The 21,400-nt window shown below is 48.6% G+C and overlaps 1 protein-coding gene across 1 annotated transcript; it reads right to left on the bottom strand.

Moving 5' to 3' along the window:
* Positions 1–215: 215 nt before the first annotated feature.
* On the bottom strand, positions 216–21,183 carry ECHDC3 (enoyl-CoA hydratase domain containing 3). Its single transcript, XM_014849483.3, has 5 exons — positions 20,782–21,183; positions 16,567–16,688; positions 15,045–15,142; positions 10,583–10,783; positions 216–1,054 (listed from the first exon to the last, which is right to left on the bottom strand). Exons 1-5 carry the CDS (start codon positions 20,952–20,954, stop codon positions 743–745), a joined length of 906 nt encoding a protein of 301 aa, XP_014704969.1. The 5' UTR covers positions 20,955–21,183; the 3' UTR covers positions 216–742.
* Between the last annotated feature and the right edge of the window lie 217 nt (positions 21,184–21,400).

Raw genomic sequence — 21,400 nt, forward strand, 5'->3', positions numbered from 1 at the left:
CTCCCACCTCTCCTCCGTGTGTTTGTCCTCAGGTTTGGCCCAGGGTCCCAGTTTCACAGTATGTTGGACGGCCAGGACATTCCTTACAGGAACATCAGGCACCTATGACCTGTCCATCGTTCTGGGCTTACAAAGAAAGAGTAAATTGATATTTTTCTTTTCTCAGATAGTTTACAGTCTGGGTGGGAAGATAAAATCAGCAGTCTCTCTAAATATTTAATCATTTAAAATCATATAAGTTTATTCCAAGGCCATAGGCATGATGATTTCTCAAGACTCAAGAAGATTTTCAGTGTGGAGAGTATCTCGTGGAGATGGGAAATGTTTCAGCTCTCTGGGGGAACCAGAACAACCTCCACCTTAGGGAACGTTTCTGAGAGCAAGGTCTGGTTGGCATCCTTCTTTCACGTCTCGGTTTATCGTCACCTCCTCCCATGTCAGGGTGGTCCCTCATGGAAGCTTCTATGGAGGAGCATACCAAATAGCAGCCTTTTGCCAGAGCCAGCCAGCAGAGGCGCTCACTACCCTTAAGCACTTCATCTTACCCTCCATTCCATCCTTTCCCCATGGGACTGTGGTTTTTAACACAGACACATGCAGTGCAGCCATTACTAATGTTAGAAAAGCAGGCTGTCTTCCATTATAATCATAAGGCAGCAGTGGTGCTTGGGGCCCAGAAGGCAGGGGTGGGGGCTTCCTGAGCACTGTTCTCTCTCCGCTCCCTTCCTCTGGGAAGGCCGGCTCACTGTGCCCAGATGGGCTTTCTCTTCTGGATGAAGGCCTTGATCCCCTCCTGCCCATCCGGCAGGGCCAGGTTGTCCACCATGGTCTGGGAGGTGAGGTGGTAGGCCGTTCTAAGGTCCTGGCGCAGCTGCTTGTTGAAGGCGGCCTTGCCCAAAGACACCACGTGACGGCTCGAGGAGGCAATCTTTTTCGCTATTTTCATGGTCTCCTCCTCCAGTTGCCCTTCGGGCACCACTTTGCTGAGCAGCCCATGGAGCAAGGCCTCCTGAGCAGAAATGGGCTCCCCAGTAAAAAGCATTTCTGAGGCGACCTGAGGGAGGAAACACATGCGATTATTAAGGCATCTCCTCGTGACCCATTGCCCCCTACATCCCACCCTGTCCACGCCCCTCTTCTGACCTCCCTGCGACCTTGGCCCAGTTATCTGCATCCTCAGATAGCATCTCACCCGTCACCCATGACGTCTTCAATACCCAAACTCCTGCCAGAGACAGACGGCATCTTCCTCAGAGCACGGAAATGTCAGTGCCCACGAGAGGGAGCGTGCTTAGTTTCTCCCACTCCTTCCCAGATCTGAGCACCCAGCCCCTGCCAGCCAAGGAGGGAGACTAATCTGCCTGTTTCACCAGCCAAGCCTGGGACCGTGGCCCATCTGATGGGAGGAAAGGGAAAAAAATGCTGCAGGGGAGAGGCCCAGGGCCTCCCACGCACCAGGGTGGCATCCACTTCCAGGGGGAGGAAATCGTTCGCAGCTGCCACCCCCTCAGTCTGATGTGAAAGAGCAGCCTCCTGTAAACCGAGGTGGCGGGCATGAAAGGGGGTGTCTCCCGGGACCGGCGAAGGGGCCCAGCACCTTCTTAACTTCCGAATGGGGACGACCGGCACAACCTGCCCCCCCTTTTCAAGGTCTGCAGACAGAGGGACTGCACCTCCTCACTCTCTGGTTTCCCCTGCACTACAGCCTGCCTCAATTCTGTAATTCCGTAAAGCCTGGCTCCTGGAAACTCAAATTTATGATTTAAAGGAGGGGTTTCTGGATGGACATGGAACACACAGGCAGGGAGATGCCCCTCCTCGCTCACTGCCCGCTCCCTGTGTGCACTCTCCTGCAGCCCTGCTGGCATCTCTGCTGTTCCTCGAACACACCAGGTGTGCTCTCACCCCAGGGTCCTTGTACTGCTGTTCCCTTGGCCTGCAATGCTCTGTCCCCAGGTGTCCTCGTGGCTTGTGCCCTCATCTCCTTCAGGTCTCTGCTCACAGGTCACCTTATCAATGAGGTCGTCCATGACACCCCACAAAAACCGCAAGTCAAACCCCAGTGCCATCCCCCCTTCTGGCTGTATTTTATCCTTTGCACTTACACCATTTAACTATATATTTTGCAAGCTTATTTGTTGCATTATCTCCTGTGCTAGCATGTAAACTTCACTAAGCCAGAGATTTTCTCTTCACTGTTCTGTTTATTTCTGTATCCCCAGCACCAGAAGAGGGCCTTGCATATAGCAGTCAACCGACTGGACATTTGCTGATGAGTGATTTAAGGAACGAATGGATGAAGGCAGATAGAGGACAGTGGAAAGGATGCTCCAGTCCTTTAGAGGCCAGGTCAAAATGTGAGACAGCTTCTATCAGGCTCCTGCGCTCTTCCTCTTGGGCTGCTCAGCCTTGGGACTCGGCTGCCATGCTGTGAGGGAGCCCAAGCCACCCTGAGAGGCTGTGCGAGGTGTTCCAGCTGAGTCCCAGCTGAGAGGCAGCCTTGACAGGGCAATGTGAGTGAACAAGCCCTCACATGACTGTCCCCAGCTGTCACTCCCCCAGTCTTCACTCTCCCCAGCTGAGGCCACAGACACTGTGGAACAGAGACAAGCTCTCCTTGCTGAGCCCTGTCCAAATTGCAGATTCACAAGCTAAATAAATTACTGTCGTTGTTCTGAGCCACTAAGTTGTGGGCAGTTTGTTACGCAGTCACAGATAACTGGACCGGCTTGAGATATAAATTTGGGAGTCACGGGCATTGAGTTCATGCTAATGACTAGGTTTTTCAACCACGGTGCCATTGTGTGTTTTGGACCAGATAATTTTTTGTTGTGTGGGATTGTCCTGTGCATTGTAGGATATTTAGCAGCATCACTGACCTTGACCCACTGGGCGCCAGTCGTACCCCCACCAGCTGTTGTGACAACCAAAAATGTCCCCAGGCATTGCCTGATATCCCCTGGGGCCATACTGCTCCCAGTTTAGAACCACCGATTTAGATTTTTTTTAAGTCTTGAGACTAGACTGGATCATCTAGGACTGAGCTTTGATGGAGAAGGAGAGGCCAGAAGGCTGGCCTGAGGACTCCTGCCATCACGGGTACAGATGGAGTCCACATGGGGCTGGCAGGCAGGAACTAGGTACCTTCTTCAGGGAGTCTCTGTTCCCTGCATGTCCCTCTCTCTCTCCCTGAGCCTCTTTGTCTCCCTTCTCCCTCCCAGGCTCCATTACATATTTATAAAGCGCCTGTCGGATTCAGACTTTGCAGCTGCACAGGATCCAAGTGCCCCAAGAAGTTTTCTGTGTGAATCCATTGGAGTCCAAGCTTCTGCAAATTGGGGCACGGGCAGGGCTCCCCGGGGCCCTCGTCCTCCCTGCCACGTGTCCTCCAAAAGACCCGAGCAGGTTGCTTCTCAACTCCCACCTTCCCAACTGGAATACAGGATCACAAATGATGCCTCCCAGGGATGCTGTGAAGAACAGCTAACTGAGGACTGCAGGGCACACTGTCGCATCGAGTGCAATGGAAATGCTAGAAAGAACGGTCTATTTGAGTGAGATGCAAACCACAGGAAATAACTGTGATGGTTTTGCTTGCAGACCAGCAGCTCGAGGGATGTGGCACAAGTCTGCGTTTATGAGGATGGTGACCAGCTCCCATAGGGAGGAACTCGAATCAGAGCATAACTTCCTCTCGTACATTCACTGATTCACTCAACAAATATTTATAGAGGAAATCTATGTATCGAGAATAGTGCTACGGACTGAAGTGTGTCTCTCCAAAGTTCGTATGTTAAAGCCCTAACCCCCAATGTGACTGTCTTGGAGATGGGGTCAATAAGGAAGGAATTAAGGTTAAATGAGGTCCTAAGGGTGGGGCCCTAATTCAAATGGATTAGTGGCCTTATAAGAAGAGGAATCTCTTTCTCTCTGCCACGTGAGGACACGGAGTGACGATAGTGATCTGCAAGCCAGGAGGAGAGCTCTCACCAGAAACTAACTCTGCTGGACCTTGATCTTGGACTTCCAGCTTCCAGAATTGTGAGAATTCTGCTGCTTAAGCCACCCAGTCTGTGGCATTTGTTATGGCAGCTCAAGCTGACTAATACACACAGGAAGACTATGGATTTTTGTAATATCTCAATTCCAAAGCAACTCCAAAAACTTGCTTTAGGAAAAAAAAAAAAAGCTTCTAAGTCCCTGAACTGAATCACTCTGGGAGAATGTGGAATTGTCCCCTTGGAGACATGTGAATAGGGATGACCCCTGTCTGTCACAGAGAGATGGTTCTGTTCATAGGAGAATTAAATGATGTCTTAAATTCCCTTCTAGATAAAAGATTTCTAATGTTATTTCAGGATCTCTAGTCATAAACAAAAAGGACGTGACCTACTGGACAGAAAAGATATTTTCCCCTTCAGTCAGTGAGTCAGTCAGCCAAGTAGAGAAAGACAGAGATAGATAGACAGTCCGAACAAGAGAGATAGTCAGAAATCAGTCAGAACATAGTCAGATTCTATAGGTCCCCCTACTAAGTGTTCTGGGCCCAGACACCATCCCGGCCTCTCCTATTACTGACAGTCCAGTGGCTACAAGGACTGCCAAATTCAGAAACCACCTCACATGGAAATATTCTCAAAGATGCAAGAGACTCATCTTTCTGGAATACTCTGCAGCCTCGCCTGCAGGCAGGTGCGGGGACCACAGCATCTGGCCACATCCCTTCTACTCTTGGATTCATCATCACTTATTTTTGATGGAAACTTCTTTTATTATCACTTACATGGATTCACTTAGAATAAAAAAATCCTAAAAAAATTCGGGCAACCTAAGACCCTGAATTGCTAAAGCAATCCTGAGAAAAAAAGAACAAGGCTGGAGGCATCACAACCCCTGACTTCAAAATGTACTACAAAGCTACAGTAATCAAAACAGCATGCTGGTGGTACAAAAATAGGCACACAGGTCAATGGAACAGAACTGTAAGCCCAGAAATAAAACCACACATCTACAGACAGCTAATCTTTGACAAAGGTGCCAAGAACATACAATGGAGAAAAGAAAGTTTCTTCAATAAATAGCGTTGGGAAAACTGGACAGCCACATGCAAAAGAATGAAAGTAGAGCATCATCTTATGCCATACACAAAAATTAACACAAAATGAATCAAAGACTTCAAGGTAAGACCTGAAACCATAAAACTTCTGGAAGGAAATATAAGTAGTAGACTCTGTGACATCTATCTTAAAAGGAACTTTTTGAATACTGTGTCTTCTCAGACAAGGGAAACAAAAGAAAAAATAAACAAGTGAGCTTCATCAGACTAAAGAGCTTCCGCAAGGCAAAGGAAACTAGGATCAAAACAAAAGACAACTCACCAGTTGGGAGAAAATATTTGCAAATCATATATCTGACAAGGGGTTAATCTCCATAATATATAAAGAACTCACACAAGTGAACAACAAAAAAAACAAACAGCCCGATCAAAAAATGGGCAGAGGATATGAACATTTTCCCAAAGAAGATAAATAGATGACCAATAGGCACATGAAAGGATGTTCAACATCAAGGATTAGTGATGTTGATTATTGATGTCAGGAAATTGCAAATCAAAACTACACTAAGATACCACCTTATATCTATTAAAATGGCTATAATCACAAAGACAAAAAATAACAAATGTTGGAGAGGTTGTGGAGAAAAGGGAACCCTCATACACTGTTGGTGGGAATGCAAACTGGTGCAGCCACTATGGAAAACAGTATGGAGATTCTTCAGAAAACTAAAAATAGAAATACCACATGACCCAGCTATCCCACTACTGGGTGTCTAGCCAAAGAACCTGAAGTCAACAATCCAAAGTGACTTATGCACCCCCGTGTTCATTGCAGCATTACTCACAATAGCCAAGACATGGAAGCAACCCAAGTGCCCATTAACTAATGACTGGATAAAGAAGATATGGTATAGATACAATGGAATACTACTCAGCCATAAAAAAGACAAAATTGTCCCATTCACAACATGGAGGGACCTGGAGGGTACGATGTTAAGCAAAATAAGCCAGACAAAGAAAGACAAACATGACATGATTTCACTCATACGTGGAAGATAAACACACGGACAAAGCGAACAGTTCAGTGGTCACCAGGGGAAGGGAGCTGGGGGGGGGGCGCATGGGGGGGAAGGGGAGTACATATATGGTGACAGACAAGTAATAGCGTACAACAGAAATTTCACAATGACGTAAAGTATTATGAGGGCAATAAAAAAAATCCTAATCATTCAACAGTAGGAGGTTTTCCTTATGTCCCCACCCATCCTCTTCCTCTCTCCTTCTAAAGTGACGGACGCTCCTGTGGAGGGGATGAGGAGGGACGACGAAGAGGCCTTGGTCTCCACCGTGCACCACGTCTCCTCGGTTTCGAAACTCAATTCTGGTGGCCTCCGCTTGGTCATGGGGTGGGAGTCAGGCACACGAGCTCTGCTTCTCAGTCTCTTCTCAAACCCAGGCAGCATAACAGACACATCGCCTCCCGGGTTGTGTCCCAGGAATGCCAGTTTTTAAAAAGAAAGAAGTGGAGAGAAAAAGTGGAGACGCTGCAATGATGCTAGAGGGGCTGGCTGAGGGGCTTCCTTCTCGTGAACTCCTGGATGCGTCCGAGTAGATGCGAACAGGAGAGAAAAGGCCTGAGGGCCCTTGGTAATGGAGGCACCAGCCTCCGCCTGGACCGCGCGGGGGCACCCTCCCTCGTGCTTCCGCCCTCCTGCACCTCTCCCTGCATCCCGAAGACCAAGACGGTCTGCATGGGATCGAAGCTGTCATGAAAGAAGTCCAGACTGGAGTAAGGTCACTGCCAGAGTCCCCGGTCCTGCCCTCTGCTTCCTAAGTCACCCTACCTAGTCTACGCCCCTCTCTGGGCCTCAGTTTCCCAATCTGCCTAGTGGGATAATACTATCTAGCACCATATTGATCTACAGTGATTTTACCCAAAGAGACTAGATTCTTTTTCCCTAGGAAAAAGAAGCCTGTTTATTTTCTAGTGAATCAGTACCATCTTTACTTAAAGTTTCTGTGTCGTGTGCCCTCGAAACTTCACATGAAAGAGAAGAAAACATGCCCTCTTACCCCGTTCGCCAATCAGCTTCTGTGGCCTCTCAGGGCGGCCCCTCTTGGGTCGCCCTGACTGGTGGTGGGTTCATAGTCCCCTTCCCAGGGCTTCCACTTAAAAAGTGACCAAAGGCCCTTGAGGCCCAGGCTCACCCCGGGGCAGTGGGACCTGGGTCTGGAGTCGGATGTCCCCGACTTCCAATCCCAGATGGGCCACTCGCTAACCACAGGGCCTTAAGGAAGCGAATAAAGGCTCCGAGTCGGTTTGCTCATCTGAACAACGGGAGCGAGCCCTCCATCCTCCTGCAGAATCGTGAGGATTAGAGAAAGTGCGGGTGAGGCTCACACCACAGTGCTGGATGCTCAGCGGGCACCTGAGAAATGCAGAGGCCCCTATTAACAGATTCTGATGCGGCGGGCCTGGGCGGGCCTGAGACCCTGTGTCTCTCCCAGGCGCTCTGGTGGTCAGCCCACCAGGCTGAGCAGCAAAGCTTTAACACTCTTTCCGGCTTGGAAGTTCTGCTCTGTTCTAATTAGACTCTCAGGAAATCTGATTCTGCAGATACACAACGTTACCATGGTGAATAGGTGGAAGCAAGTGTTTCTGCCATGGAGAAATGACTGGTTTGGGAAGAGGGGGTCTGATCTTGTGGATGCTCTCCCGTGATGCAACTGCTTGAGGCGCTGGCCCTACATTTCTGAGCAAGGCCAGCCAGCTCTGACTGGGGAAGGGAGCAGCTGTACCAGGGAGGTTGTTTATGTGGTGCCATAAAGATGCATTATTTAACTCACGCTGGAGGAGAGAAACACTTCACAAGTGTGGAAAATTATTCACACCCAGGTTCAGTCTGCCTTGAACACAAGGGCTCCACTCCGTTGTTTCTGCTCCCAGCAGCAAACCGCAGCCCTCGGTCTCCAGCACGGCTGCGCACTTTCCCACGGTGACCAGCAGAGGGCACTGGTGACCCACACATGCAGCCTCAGCGGGTGCGCAAAGGGCCGAGCGTCCTGTCCAGGGCAGGCTGCAAAAGCACCTGCTGTGTCCCTGTGGATGTGCACGCGGACATGCGCCACCACCCACACACAGTTGACGGCCTCTGTATGGATGGGTTCGTATGGGTGCAAGCGAGCAATGATGACAGGCAGGTTTAGATTTTTGTGAACCCCTATTTTCCTCTAAAGGGGGCCACAAGGTGAGAGCTGCAGATCCAGAAACCTGACAGAGGCGGAAAGTTCTGACAGACTTCTCCTCCTACTAGATTCCCTTTGTCAGTACTGCAATTTCAGCTTGGTGTTGACCCCAAACCCTCTATCTGCTTCATGCCTCCACGTAGCCCAACATCAACGAGCCCGAGGTGAGGGGCATCTGATGACAACTTGGAACCACTTTCAGATGGCCAAGCAAGAAAAAACTCTGAAGGCTTGAAAACAAGAATGCTGGGACGGACCACAGGGATCCACAGGCCTCCCGGGCATCAGACCCCGTGGAGCGCAGAGAGTCGGGAAACACTGGAGATTCTTTGCCTGTCTCCTGAGCAGGCCTGGCCCTTGCTGAAACCGTCTTTGGAAGGTAAAAGCTACTTTGGTTCTTATAACGTCCCGCCCCTTCTTCTGTCACACATGGGCAATCATGTAGTGTGATTCTGAGAATTGGGCTTCCTGGGAACTTAAGGCATGATTTTGTCACACTTCCCCCCTCTTTTTTCTCAAGAACTAATTAAAATTTGACAAAGATGAAGTAATGTTTAAGTTTCTAGGATTCAATTTAAGCCTTGGTTTAAAAAGTTTCTTTTAAGAAAGAATGGATTCTTATCCTGACAATAGGGCTGATTTAAAGGTTTCAAATGCCTTGACATGGAACCTTCCAGAATGTCAGGTGTTGAAGGAGAGGAACAGCTGCAGGTAGGCTAACCAGCACAGCTGCCTTTGACAATGCAGAAGGCCTTGTGATGTCACTTGCACAATTATGAGACAGTTTATTAATAAGCTCTGACAATATATTTACAATGCGTTTTAATCTAACGTACTGGCACAAAGTAGAGACTTAAGAACTATTTACTGAATTAGTATATATACATTTAAGGTAAATGTGTATCCTAACAGGATCCAAACACCACCTAGTCTGAGGACATTTTAGCTGTTGTGTTTGAACAGGTCACTTTTGCAGTGTGGAGCCCATGTTCAGCCCATTTTCCTAAGTGTGTGTGCTTGTAGGCATCTATCTTCAGAATTTCCTTATGAACACACATTTCTGGGAAAACTAATGAGGAGGCACATGGAAGAAAGGAGTCTTCTCTAAACTTTTTGGTCCTGTCAGCTGACTTCCGTTGGGTCTCATTTCTTTTGCGTCTCAGGCATATGAGCAACTGCTAATTTTTGCAGTTGATGCTAAAATGGATACTGTATTCTAGAAAGCACTTTAGGTTCTGTACTTGCTCTGGTATATGACTCCCTCTCCCCTTTTAAAAATAGATTTCCAATTGAGAATGAGGAAGTATTTTTCTCTAGAACAGGGAAACCACTGGTTTCCACTTAAGAGATGTTTAGTACATATAATTTCTCGATGTTACAGGAAGAGAAGAAAGCTTCGTGAAGAAAATGGACTTCACTTTGGTTACCAACGACATAACAGCTCTCGTAATATGGCTCCTTCTGGGGCAGAGTCAACCTACCATGCACGGATACGCATCTTCCTGAAACTCAACTGTCGTGAACCTGACATACGCAGTCTATATATATAGATATATATACATATCTCAGCTACTTTCAGTCCACTCTAGAACCAGACAGATTGTCAGCCAACAACAAGCCAGTGCACTGGCTCCTGGCCTCTTGACACCGGCATCTGTCACCATGCTATTATCTCTCATGGGCAACCATTCAGTGCAACAAAACTGAGTCTCAAGTGCACTTCAAATAAGATTACAAAAATGTGTGCTTTTTTTTTTTTTTTTGAGGAAGATTAGCCCTGAGCTAACTGCTGCCAACCCTCCACGTTTTGCTGAGGAAGGCTGGCCCTGAGCTAACATCTGAGCCCATCTTCCTCTACTTTATATGTGGGACGCCTACCACAGCATGGCATGCCAAGCGGTGCTGTGTCTGCACCCACGTGCAGTTCGGGATCGGAACTGGTGAGCCCCAGGCCACCGGCACAACGTGCGCACTTGACCGCTGCACCATCGGGCCGGCCCCAAATGTGTACCTTCATGAAAACAAACAAAAGAAATCCCAAAACCAAGGCAAGGGTGAAATGTGGTCGAAGCCCACTGTGAAAAGCTGCAGAGGAACAGCGGCTGGCTGCTCCCTCCCCCACACAAGACATTAGAAGGAATGTGGTGGCACATCTGGCCAGCTGTGCATTGGGCAGGACGTCCTGATTCAAATGGTGCTTTTAACAAGAGAATTCTGGAGCTAACCCTCACACACACTGGAGGGTCGCAGCGGAGACGGCGCTGGGGGGAATTCAATTACCTTTCTCGGCACTGCTCTCCCCAGGGCGACCCCGGGGGTGGAGCAGAAGAGCCCCAGGTTCACACCCGGGGTGGCAAAAGACGACTTGTCGCTTGCCACGGCGATGTCACAGCTGGCAACCAGCTGACACCCGGCAGCAGTGGCCAAGCCGTTCACCATGGCAATGACGGGGACGGGATGGTTCTGGATCAGCATCATGACCTGAAGGAGCAAACACAGCCAGTTCACTTTCAGCCAAGAGTGAGGGGCAGCACTAATGCTTAGTATTTGATATGAATTTACTGTTTTCGGAACGCTTTTTATAGGCATCAGTGTATCATTCTATGAAAAAAGGGTCAAAGAAGTGAGGCACAAAGAGAACTGAGTTGCATGAAATACCCACGATGAACCAGAATGTACAATGTGGTCTCTTGAGACCCCAGGAGGAAGGAGTCCTGTTTTAAAACCAGGACTTGAAGGCTCAGAGGGGAAGTAACTCGCCTCAGGCCACAAGATCCGCAAGCGCTTGCTGTGGGGTGTGAACCCACATCTGTGGGACCCCAAGTCACTGGTCTCTCCACTCCAGCACGTCGCCGCTGCGAGGCAGCAGTCCCCTCCGACTGCTCCCCTACGAACCCATCTGGAGGACAGTGCAGACTGCGATCTCCGGGGCACAAACCAAACCGTTCTGTTCTAACGGTGCCTGCGCGGAGCCCTCATGTCAAAAGTCTGAAACTGGTATTTGGTACTTCCTTGAAAAATTAAGGTGGAAAGGGACTGGAAGGCAATTTCCTTAGTCATTACTGCTCAAATTACCACCATGAATAGTCTCTCAATTCTATTAAAATTCTGGGAACACCCTGCTGTCATCAAATAAACAAAATTCCTGAAACCGAGCCATGGGCACAGAGAGGGAGCGCCAGCTTGCTCATGGGACACCCCTCCCTCCCGTGAATCTCCAGAACTTCAACTTATTTTGGAAGCTCACGAAACAACTTGTTTATTTCTCCATTTCTTCATGACCCTCTAGACAGACTGTGCTGCTATGGTAACTTCAATTTATAAACAGTTGCTCTCTGAACCCAGCAGGGAGGGTGGCAAGGAGCAGTGACATCTGGCCTTGTTTCCCAGGTGGCAGCTCAAAGAGAACGCATCTTCACTGATTTGAAGATTGTGCCTGAGGAACGGACCTTCTGTTTTCATAAACATTTGATATTTGTCAGCTTTATGTAAAATAACTAATGATACACTGAAGGATAGAACATCGTACTCAAGAGTAGGGGTTCTTGACTTTGTTGGGGGGGTCGCCTTTTGAGGATCTTATAAATGCAATGCCCCTCTCCCTAGAAGAATGCACACGGACACACCCGTACCCCAAAGAGTTCCTGGGGTTAGGGGGTTCGTGCACTGCAGGTGAGGAGGGGGTGCTTACTACAGAGTCATTCTCAGAGGACTGCGACGGCATGGAGGAACGAGCAAGAACGTCTAAAGTCTTGCAGCAAAAAAGGAACAGATTTTGTTCAGCTCTGAGTGTCGTCTGTCACCTAACGAGCTGAAGTTACTTATGAAAAGCCATCTGACTGTGAGTAGAGCTGATCAGTGTGGGCTCCTGGCCGCCATCTATGAGGGGCTGGGATCCCATGCAACCTGGTGGGAAAATGCTTAGGGGATCCAGCCTACACCAACATCATTCAAAATACTCATACCTTTTATAGGAATTCTACTTCCGAGACATAAGCTGAAGTAGGGTAAAAAGCTGTCTGCACAAAGATGTTCACCGAATCATTATTTTATAAGAGTAAAAAACTATAAGTAATATACATAGATAAAAATAAAAAGTGGCTATGCAAACTAAACAATATCCATTTAATGGAACGTTGTGTTCTCGTTACGGAATTTTCCCAGAGAAGTGCCAGCAAGGTGGTCTGGGGCTGGGTGGTGGTCTGGAGCCAGGCTGCTGGGGTCTGATGCCCACTCTCTCACTCACTTGCTGCCTAACCCTCAGTTTCCACATCTGTAAAATGGGTATAACAGTAGTGCCAACCTTACAGAACATGAGAATTATATAAACTCGTATGTCTAAAGTACTTAAAATATTACCTGGCACATAGTAAGCGTTCAATGCTATAATCATATTATACAATTATACAGTATAATCGCACCGAGGTATGATTATTCAGACAAATAGGTACACATGGAAAAAGATTAAAAAGAAAGATAGCAAAATATCAATTACAGTTCTCTCTAGGTGGTATGATCATGGTATAATATCAGTAATTTCATTTTTCCTCCTTTTCCTTTGGTTCTAAGAGATTTTCAAAATTTCCCATAATACGTACTTATTACTTTTATAATTATAAGATATTTTAAATAAAGTTAGAGAGCAATTCAGAAAAAACAAAGGGAATCTAGATAATAAGCAAGCTGAGATCATCAATCCCTTGACAGTCAAGAATTGATTATGCCTCCTGTTTTGCCTCCTGAATTGGGTAATTTTTTTGGTCCTGCTTACTCCAAAATTTCACATAAAGTTAACTCTGACCCAGCCAACAGAACAGCGTTACTGAGGGTTCCGTGTTGTTTCGAAAAGCGAGAGGCCTGTCCCACTGTCATTTCAGTGGCGGGTGTGAGGAGAAAGAAGAGTTTCTCTCTGGACCAGGGTGTCCACCTTCAAGCTTCACCAGGACAGAAGGGAGACAGGGACAGGTGTCCGGTGAGGGCCGCACCCTCAGCTCACACAAGGTTGTTTTCGCTCTTCCATAACCAAGGGTTTCTCCTCATTCTCAACCTGCCCTGTGCCCGATTTGTAAATAATTAACCATCACGCGGTACTTGTGGTTGGTAACAAATTTGCTGTAGTTTTTATAGCTGCTGAGCCAATGCAGGTACCTTTATCTTCCTTTCTAAAATCAAATTTTCTCATGCATGAACCAAACAATGAAATATCTAGCTCATTCTGTTCCAATCTGCCTGCTGATTACACTTGGAAATTGACATCTTGTACAAGTTCATGGCGCTCATGTTTATCCAGGATAATTTAATAGTCTTAGGAAAAGTATTAAAGAAATCAATGCACTTTCACTCCGATTTCACCGCTTTAGGGCTGGGTCCTGTGCAGGCTCTGCACAGGTCTTTCCAGTAAGCCAGGGGCATCGTGGGCTGGAGGCCTCCCCGAAACCCGGCCTCCATCCTCTGAAGCAGCCCTGGCTCCCCTGTGGCCCTTTGCGAACCCATTTAGACCTTGGTTCCTGCCGACACCCCTGCAGAGGGATAAACGCAGGCCCTCGAGGGAGGAGGGACAGCCCTACTGGTTGTCTTCGATGAGCGTCTATTTGGCCAAACATACTGGGTATTGGTAGAAAAATAACTTCTAAAGCACGAAGCCTTGGCAAATACAGGAGCAGAACGTTACATAAACATCATTAATGTGAAACAAAAAAGAGGCGGCCTTGCTCCCACCTTTCCATGAAGCCTCAAGTCAGTCGCTTTTCCAGTCTGTCCCTCCATGAAATGAGACAACGATAATCTGATCTCCTTATGGGTTTCTGGAAGGGCAAGGAAGACAAAGGGCGGACAGCGAGGCATCATAGTCACCTTTCTGTCCACCTCCCTGTTGCTCACCTCTGTCTACATAGTTGGTATTTGTTAATATCTGTTGAGTTATTCATGACCAAACAAATGAATAAGTCAATGAATGAGTGAAAAATTAGGTCAAATAATCTTAGGGTCAGGTTATGAACCTGTTTTATATGTCTTGTTTCTCAACTACATTTCCAGTTTCAGTTTGGCAGAAAACCTTTTTTCCTTGTATTTCTTTGAAGTATTATACATATATTAGTGCTCAATAAATACTCATGAAATGAACAATGTGTTACTTAAAGTTGGATTCTATATTCAATTTCTTTATCATCTAGGGGTTGATTTGATGTATTTATAAAACATCCCAAACTCTCTGTTCGTCCTCCTCTATGTCTGTTGGCAATTTCGCTCCTTAATATGGTAAAGAGACAGAAAGGAAGGAGAGGCGAAATTAAGAGGTTTAATTTTCCTACTTAGAGGTGGTCATTATAAAGGTTGGTTGAAAGAAGAGTTTGAAAATAATTTTAAAAATCATATTTATTCCATTTATGAATGCTCTTTCCCATTAACAGAGTTGTTTTAAAATTTTAAAAATTATAATCAGCTCAGGTTCTTCCTCTGTAAAGATATTTCCATCCTTCACCTCTTCCTTACGTGTATACAAAGATTCCCCCATGAAGCTGGAGGTGGCACTGTCAGCAGCAGCATATATATTACTTTCTTGAATATAACAAGATCAACAGCAAACACTGGATGAAGGATTCACAATGACCACAGAGGTTTCAGTGGTTCTGCAGTGGTAGGTCTCATAGATAAAACCTTATCTGTAAACTAGAAGCCTAATTCCATATTTAACACAATTATCATTTTCAGGCTTGCAATGTCGACCGTCATCCTGACTTACCTCAGAACAGGTGCGAAACACTTCAGCATGATAATCTGGGCTTTGCTCATCCGTCAGTTCCCTTAGGTCATGCCCAGAAGAAAATACAGGCCCCTCAGCTGCCAATGTTTCCAGTTGAGAAAAGAGAAGAAAAAGATGTAAACACCCAAAGCGGAGAAGTTCCCTTACCTGTCTACTGAATACCTTGAGCGAACAATGGTAGCGATGCTGTGGACCCTCAGAGAAAGTGAATGGCCCAATTTTGATAAGAATAACCACAATTATCCTGAAGAGTTACAGCCAGTATTTCATGATGACAACACAAGGGGAGGTATCTGTACTCTGAAAGGTCCGTGGTGGAAACAGATGAAAACAGGTGGAAAAGGATGAAGACAGGCAATTACAAACAGAAGGCTCAGCAACTTGTTTTCAGAGCTGTTCCTCTGGTTTCACACTTCTATTTCTTGATCTGACTTGATCTGACCTGAATGTATCGACTCATACAAGTCCATCGAAACCCACCATGCAGTGTCCCTGTCATTGAGTCTACACATAACAGCCACCCATCGGGGTTGGCACTGGGAAAGGGAGAGTGTGAAGAGAACCCCTTTATTTATATAAACAAGGGATCTGAGGGTGTGGTTTTATTGTTATTGTTGTCATTAACAACAATGACAAGATGTGATTCCACTGGTAAGCTAACGCTTTCTCATATTTTCCTTTCATGGTGGCTTTCTTGATAGGCAACATTATTCCCTTTAAACAAGTGCAGAAATTGTGTCCTTCAGAAGTTGGCTGCCTTTGCTGCATCCAGGTCATACCCACACGGCTGCTGGACTCTACTAGTTATTTTCCCTTCGCCACATAAAGCAGTTGGAAATTTATATACAACCATTGATAAGAAGGTAACACTCTCCAGAAACACTGATGCTTAATTTTTAAAAAAAGTGCATCAGAGAGCAGCATCCATTTTATTTTTCTGTGGCTGCTTTAAAATACTGACGTTGTTATCTTTTTAGACCACCACCATCATTGCCAGTAATTTGGTAAAAATTCCTACTGGAAAAAGAGCCTGGACAGAAATGAGCAAAATATGGCACCCTCTCTTGAAGAAGACTGCAGATATCGGTTGAAAGCTTGGTAAGAACAGAAAAACAAACCAATCAAATGCCCTAGCAGTCCTGCCCTCGCCGACTAGGTAGTCTACCCAAAGGGTTAGGATTAAACCCATCTCATCAGGTCCACCAGGAAGTCAATTCTCTGATTTTGATGGGCAGACCATCACAGCCAAATGGTGCAATGTTTTGTGTCTGATACAAAGGAAAAGACATATATTTTCACTGCACAGTAGTCTTCACTATAATTTCCACAGTGTTAGGACCAAGGCTCCCACTACACACGAGTTTTCCATAATTAATGTTCTTGTAAAGGAGTTTTAAAACAATTCTCCCATTAAGTGAGGGAATGCCTCAGTTAACCGAAGAATTTTGAGAACTCTTTTCTGGGTCCCGCAGAACACTGAGGACGGATATCAGATTAATACCTGAAATGACAATAACTTTCAGATCTTGGCTTTCGGCTTCATGAAGAATGTCACTCTGGAGAGATTTCAGCATTGCCAGTGACAGTGCGTTCCTCTTCTTTGGGTTGCTCAAGACGATGTTCCTGCAAAGAACATTTTATAATTACTGGGTCATGCACCTGTCAAAACAAGGGAAGACCCCTGGAATTCCTTCCTAAATTGGGAACTATTTTTAAAACACCAGAAGGAGAACTGCAGGTGCTCACAGGCAATTGAGAGGGTCTGTCAACTCTCTGGAGGTACAGCTAGGTCAAATGCGGGGACCACCTGAAATGGAGGCTGGGTTCTCCCCCTTTCCCTTGATTTGCTTCTGTTTTTCTCCACGTTTGCTGTCAGAAACCTGACCACCACCTCCACAGAGAGGGCAAGTCAGAGCAGCTCCACAATCATCGCTGCCCACGCTGGGAAGCTGCGAGGTTTGGAAGACAGCGGTGGGAGCCAGAGGAAGCTGCCACACAGTGCTACCTTCCACTTATTTCTTCTTCTTGTTCTTGAGAAAGAATAAGGCTAGCAGAGGAGCCAAGAAGGAAATACGCCCCCAGATCTCCTCGTACCCACCCCACAGAAGAGGCAGGGAAGGTGCAGCTGCCAATACACGTTTACAGCAGCATTTTCCCATTTTTTTTAATAGCAGCATCCTGTGATTCCGCAAAATAATCCATGCTGCCCGAGAACGGGATATGGGAAGATGAAAAGGATGGAACCGTGCGCGTCATTTCACAAAAGCCCTGCTTGCTATTTTAAGGTACCCCACCTGCTGATTAAAATAACCTGTATTGTCACCTTACTGCCTCTACACAGAAATGTCTTACTTTTGCTGTTATAAGAAACAGGAGGCAAGCCAGACATCAGATTATTGTTGTATATTTTAAATCTGGTTCCCATCAGCGTCCACCCACGTTTTCTGCCTTCCTCATTCTTTTTTTGAATCTGACAATCCTACTGCTATGTGTCAACTAGGATCCTCCATAAACATCCTCCTGCATCCCTGTTTTCTGGAAAACCACTTCGATGACTGAGTTTATTTCAATGCAGTAAGAATAACCATTTTCTTTGGAAGACCATTTCAGGTTTGCTGCCATCTTCCGGTGGCTGTGGTCTTCATCGCTTTGTTTCTCATAAACAGGTTCTCTCCTAAGTACAGAAGTGACTTGTAGCTGACAGGCTGATAGACTTTGAAACCTGTATTTGGGGAGTGGTGGTTAGACAGCTGCTGATAACCTTTCCAGTAAGATAATGAGTGTGCCTGTTGCAGCAAACCTAAAAAGCTGCCATTCCATCAGTGACAAATGCTTAAATTAAATTCTAAGGCTTCAGGCAACATTGCGTAAAAAGGCGCCAGCCCCCAAACGCCCTTGCTGCATGGCAGTGTCTGTTCAGACGCATCCCATCGATCCTTTGGGTCGTGCGTCACACACGCTGCCAGAGTGCCCGAGATTGCTGAGTTCACTTTTCAACCCAGTGTAACCAGGCTTCTGTTCCTGCCACTCCTTTAAAACTGGTCTCCCCGAGAATCTCCTTCTTGCCAGAACCAAATCCGATGGCCATTTGGATCTTGCTCTCCTTCTAGAAGCACATTCCTCCTCTCCTGGTTTCTTAGTACTTCTCTGGCCGGTCCTTCTAGACTTCTTCCATGGGCTCCTAGCCTTCTGCTAACCCCTCAATGCCAGCGATCCTCGGAGCTCCCTCCTTCGTCCTCTTCTTGTTCCATACATTCTTCCCAGGCAACTTCCCCATGGCCTTGGTATCAATGACTACTTCCATGCTGACGACTTGTAATCTTCGCCCTAGTTCAAACCTCTCTCCTGAGGTTCAGCTCTCTAAGTACATTCAAATGTCTCCTGGACTTCACCATTGCGGTGTCTCTTGGCCACCTTCTCCCAGCTCCCACACTTGCCCCTCCTCTCTCCCTTATCTCAGTGCTGTCACTCAGATGCCCAAGTCAGAAACCAAAAGCCACCTTCGATTGCTATTTCTTCCTTGTTCAACTGGTCATCAAACTTGGTTGATAAAACATCCAAAAAATCTCACCAGTCTGAATTCTCCTAATGGCTCTCTTGCTTCAAAACCCGTGATGCCTTGCACCTGGAGCTTCACCAACATGGCACTCGTAAGAGGGAATCTCTCAGAGAGTGAGGTCACGGTCAGGGAATGTGATAAAAGTGTAATGTTTGCATTTACGAGGCGAGAGATGGGCCTTGTAGATGCCCTGATGAGCTGTCTGAAGATCTCCCATTATTGTAAACCACCAGAGGGTCCAGGAGGCGAGGTGTCGTCATGGTTACACACAGAGGAGACACTGAACGGATACCTGCTGACTGCATTAAAGACCAAAAAGAGTATCTATTTTTCACAGCCAATTCTACCAACTGCGGTGATTTTTTCCTCTCATCTAGGTTTTTGCCAGCTCTTTGAAACCTAACTGCTGAGTACAGTGAGATGGCGCAGCAGAGTGGGAGGTGGTCTGGAGGCAGGGGGCCTTTCTCTGACTCCTGGCGTTCCTAGCTCCTGGCTGTGTGGCCTTGCACAGGCTGTCACCTCTCTGAACTTGCTTCCTCACCGTTAAGTGGAGATAACATTCTCTATGTCGCAGGCTGTTGTAAGGGTTGGGGGTCATGAACGTGCAGTGTCTAGCACGGTACCCAGCTCAGAGCTGGCCCTCACTACATGGCAGTACCATTGCCGAGAGAAACAGCTTTCAAGAGGGACACTCGAAGCATGACTGGGGTGCTCAAGCTCACCTACTTAGTGCCTAATGTTGTACTGCTGGATTTGGGGTTTTCCTACCTCCAAAATGATTCTCAGCATTTATGACAGATCCTGTCCATCATCTCCCTTTCTGCTTCATGTTTAACTCTGGAGAACTCAACCAGGCCTTCTTTCGTCCACCGGCTGCCATGCCAGCAGTCCGGCTTCTGACCAGATGCAACCAGATCCACCCTTAAAATGGGCAAGAAGGACGCCCACCTGGGCCCTGTGTTTCTTTAGAGCACCCTGACAGGCCTTCTTCCCGCTGTGGCCCTCCAGCTCAGCAAGAAGCCCACTGGGATAATGGGTGTGCCCACCTGGAAATCACCACCCTCTTCCAAACCCCTCTGCAGTTACCTGAGACCCTGGAATTCCCTGGCTCTGCACTGGGCAACCCTAGGACCATGGGGTGGCTAAGAGCAGTTGTCTATAGAGGGTGAGGGGCTAGAGAGAATATGGGCATACTGGATGGGGTGCCAAGCTCCTGGCAGAGCAGCAGAAGGAGGGGTGGAGAGGTGGGAGGGGGTGAGTGCAGGGTGGGAAGAAAAGGAAAAAACTGCAGGCCAGCAGCTGGCTTTCCACTGCTTCTGGGGGAACTCCTAGGAGCATGAAGATTGTAAATTCAAACACAGCCTTCCAGGTCTTATGAAGATCTACTTGTCAGGGGAGGGGAAGAAAACATGTTTAGCAGTTAGCTGGATTCCTAACTTTTAAATATTTAGACGGGCAATGTAGGCCTCTCTTGCCGTGGGCCAGGCAAACGTCACAGCGAGGCCCGGATGGGGCCAGTGGCCCTTCAGTCTTGACTGCCCGCCTCATCGTCCAGTTTCCAGTTTGTGCACAGGCATATTTTTTTAAGGGATTTTGGCTTGCTGAGCCAAAGGGCAGAGCTCAGAGTGGTGTATCCTTCGTCCTATTGACCGGCCCCCACCACGCGGGCACTTGGGGAGAGGGCCACAGAGCAGCTCCCCGAAGCGTAACCTGACCCCGCAGCCAGGTCAGGTTTGCGCCAGGCACCCCAGCTCTCCTGACCGGCTTTCTCAAAGTCCACAGCAGCGGTGGGCCGCCCGCACAGCGGCCCACGCTGAGCTCCAAAGTCCAATGACAACTCGGCCCCCGAGGGGCTTAGGGGAAGTGCTGGGCCGTCTGAGACAATCCCACTTAAAATCCCCCGCGTGTGTCCTGCAGGGTCCCCAACACTACCGTGCGCGCGCTCGAGGCCTCTGCAAACCCCGCATGCGCGGCCATTCCCGCCGCCGGACCGGGCAGTGACCGATCAACGGGGACTCGGCGCCGACGGCGCGCCCACCAACCCGGCCTCGGAGGCTCCACCTTGGCGGCGGGCGCCCCCCGCCCACCCCTCCTCCCGGTCCCCGCCGTCCGCCCCAGGTGGTCCGGGGGCCAGGGCGCCAGCCGCCCCGCGCTGACCTGATGCCGTCCTGCTGCCGCACGCTGGTGGGTCGCGGCCCGGGCTCCGGCTGCCCGGCCCCGGCCGTCCCGCGGCTGCAGAAGCCGGCGACGAGCGGAGACCACGGGCTGCGCCGGAGCCAGCCGGGCCCCTTGGCCCCGAAAGCCCGCACGCCCGCGGCGGCGGCGGCCATGGCGGTCAGAGACGCGGTCCGGAGGCCGGACACCCGAGGGCTGCGGGACGGAGGCGCTCCGAGGGGCGCTGGTGCGAGCCAGCTGCTGGCACAACGGAGTGGGAGCTCCCACGCCCAGGCCGCTATCGGACGCCTCTCCCCGGAGGGACCCCTCCCCCGCCCCTCGGCCCCCAACCTTCAACCCTCTACCCCTAACGCCCCGCCCCCGGGTCCACGGCCCCGCCCCCCCACGACGCCCCGGCCCCGGGCCCCTGTTGCCCCGCCCCTGAGCCCCCTCCCCGTCCCGTCCCCGACGCCCCGCCCCTCGCCCCTCCGCCCTAACCCCTTCGGCCCCAGGCTCCCTGCGCCGCCCCTGATCCCGCCCCCGGCCCGCTGCTCCACCCCGGCCCCCAGGCCCTGTCGCCCCGCCCCTGACTCCCTCCCCGACGCCCCGCCCTTCGCCCCCA

Source organism: Equus asinus, chromosome 29 (assembly GCF_041296235.1).
Source record: "Equus asinus isolate D_3611 breed Donkey chromosome 29, EquAss-T2T_v2, whole genome shotgun sequence".
In the NCBI taxonomy this organism is placed as follows: domain Eukaryota; kingdom Metazoa; phylum Chordata; class Mammalia; order Perissodactyla; family Equidae; genus Equus; species Equus asinus.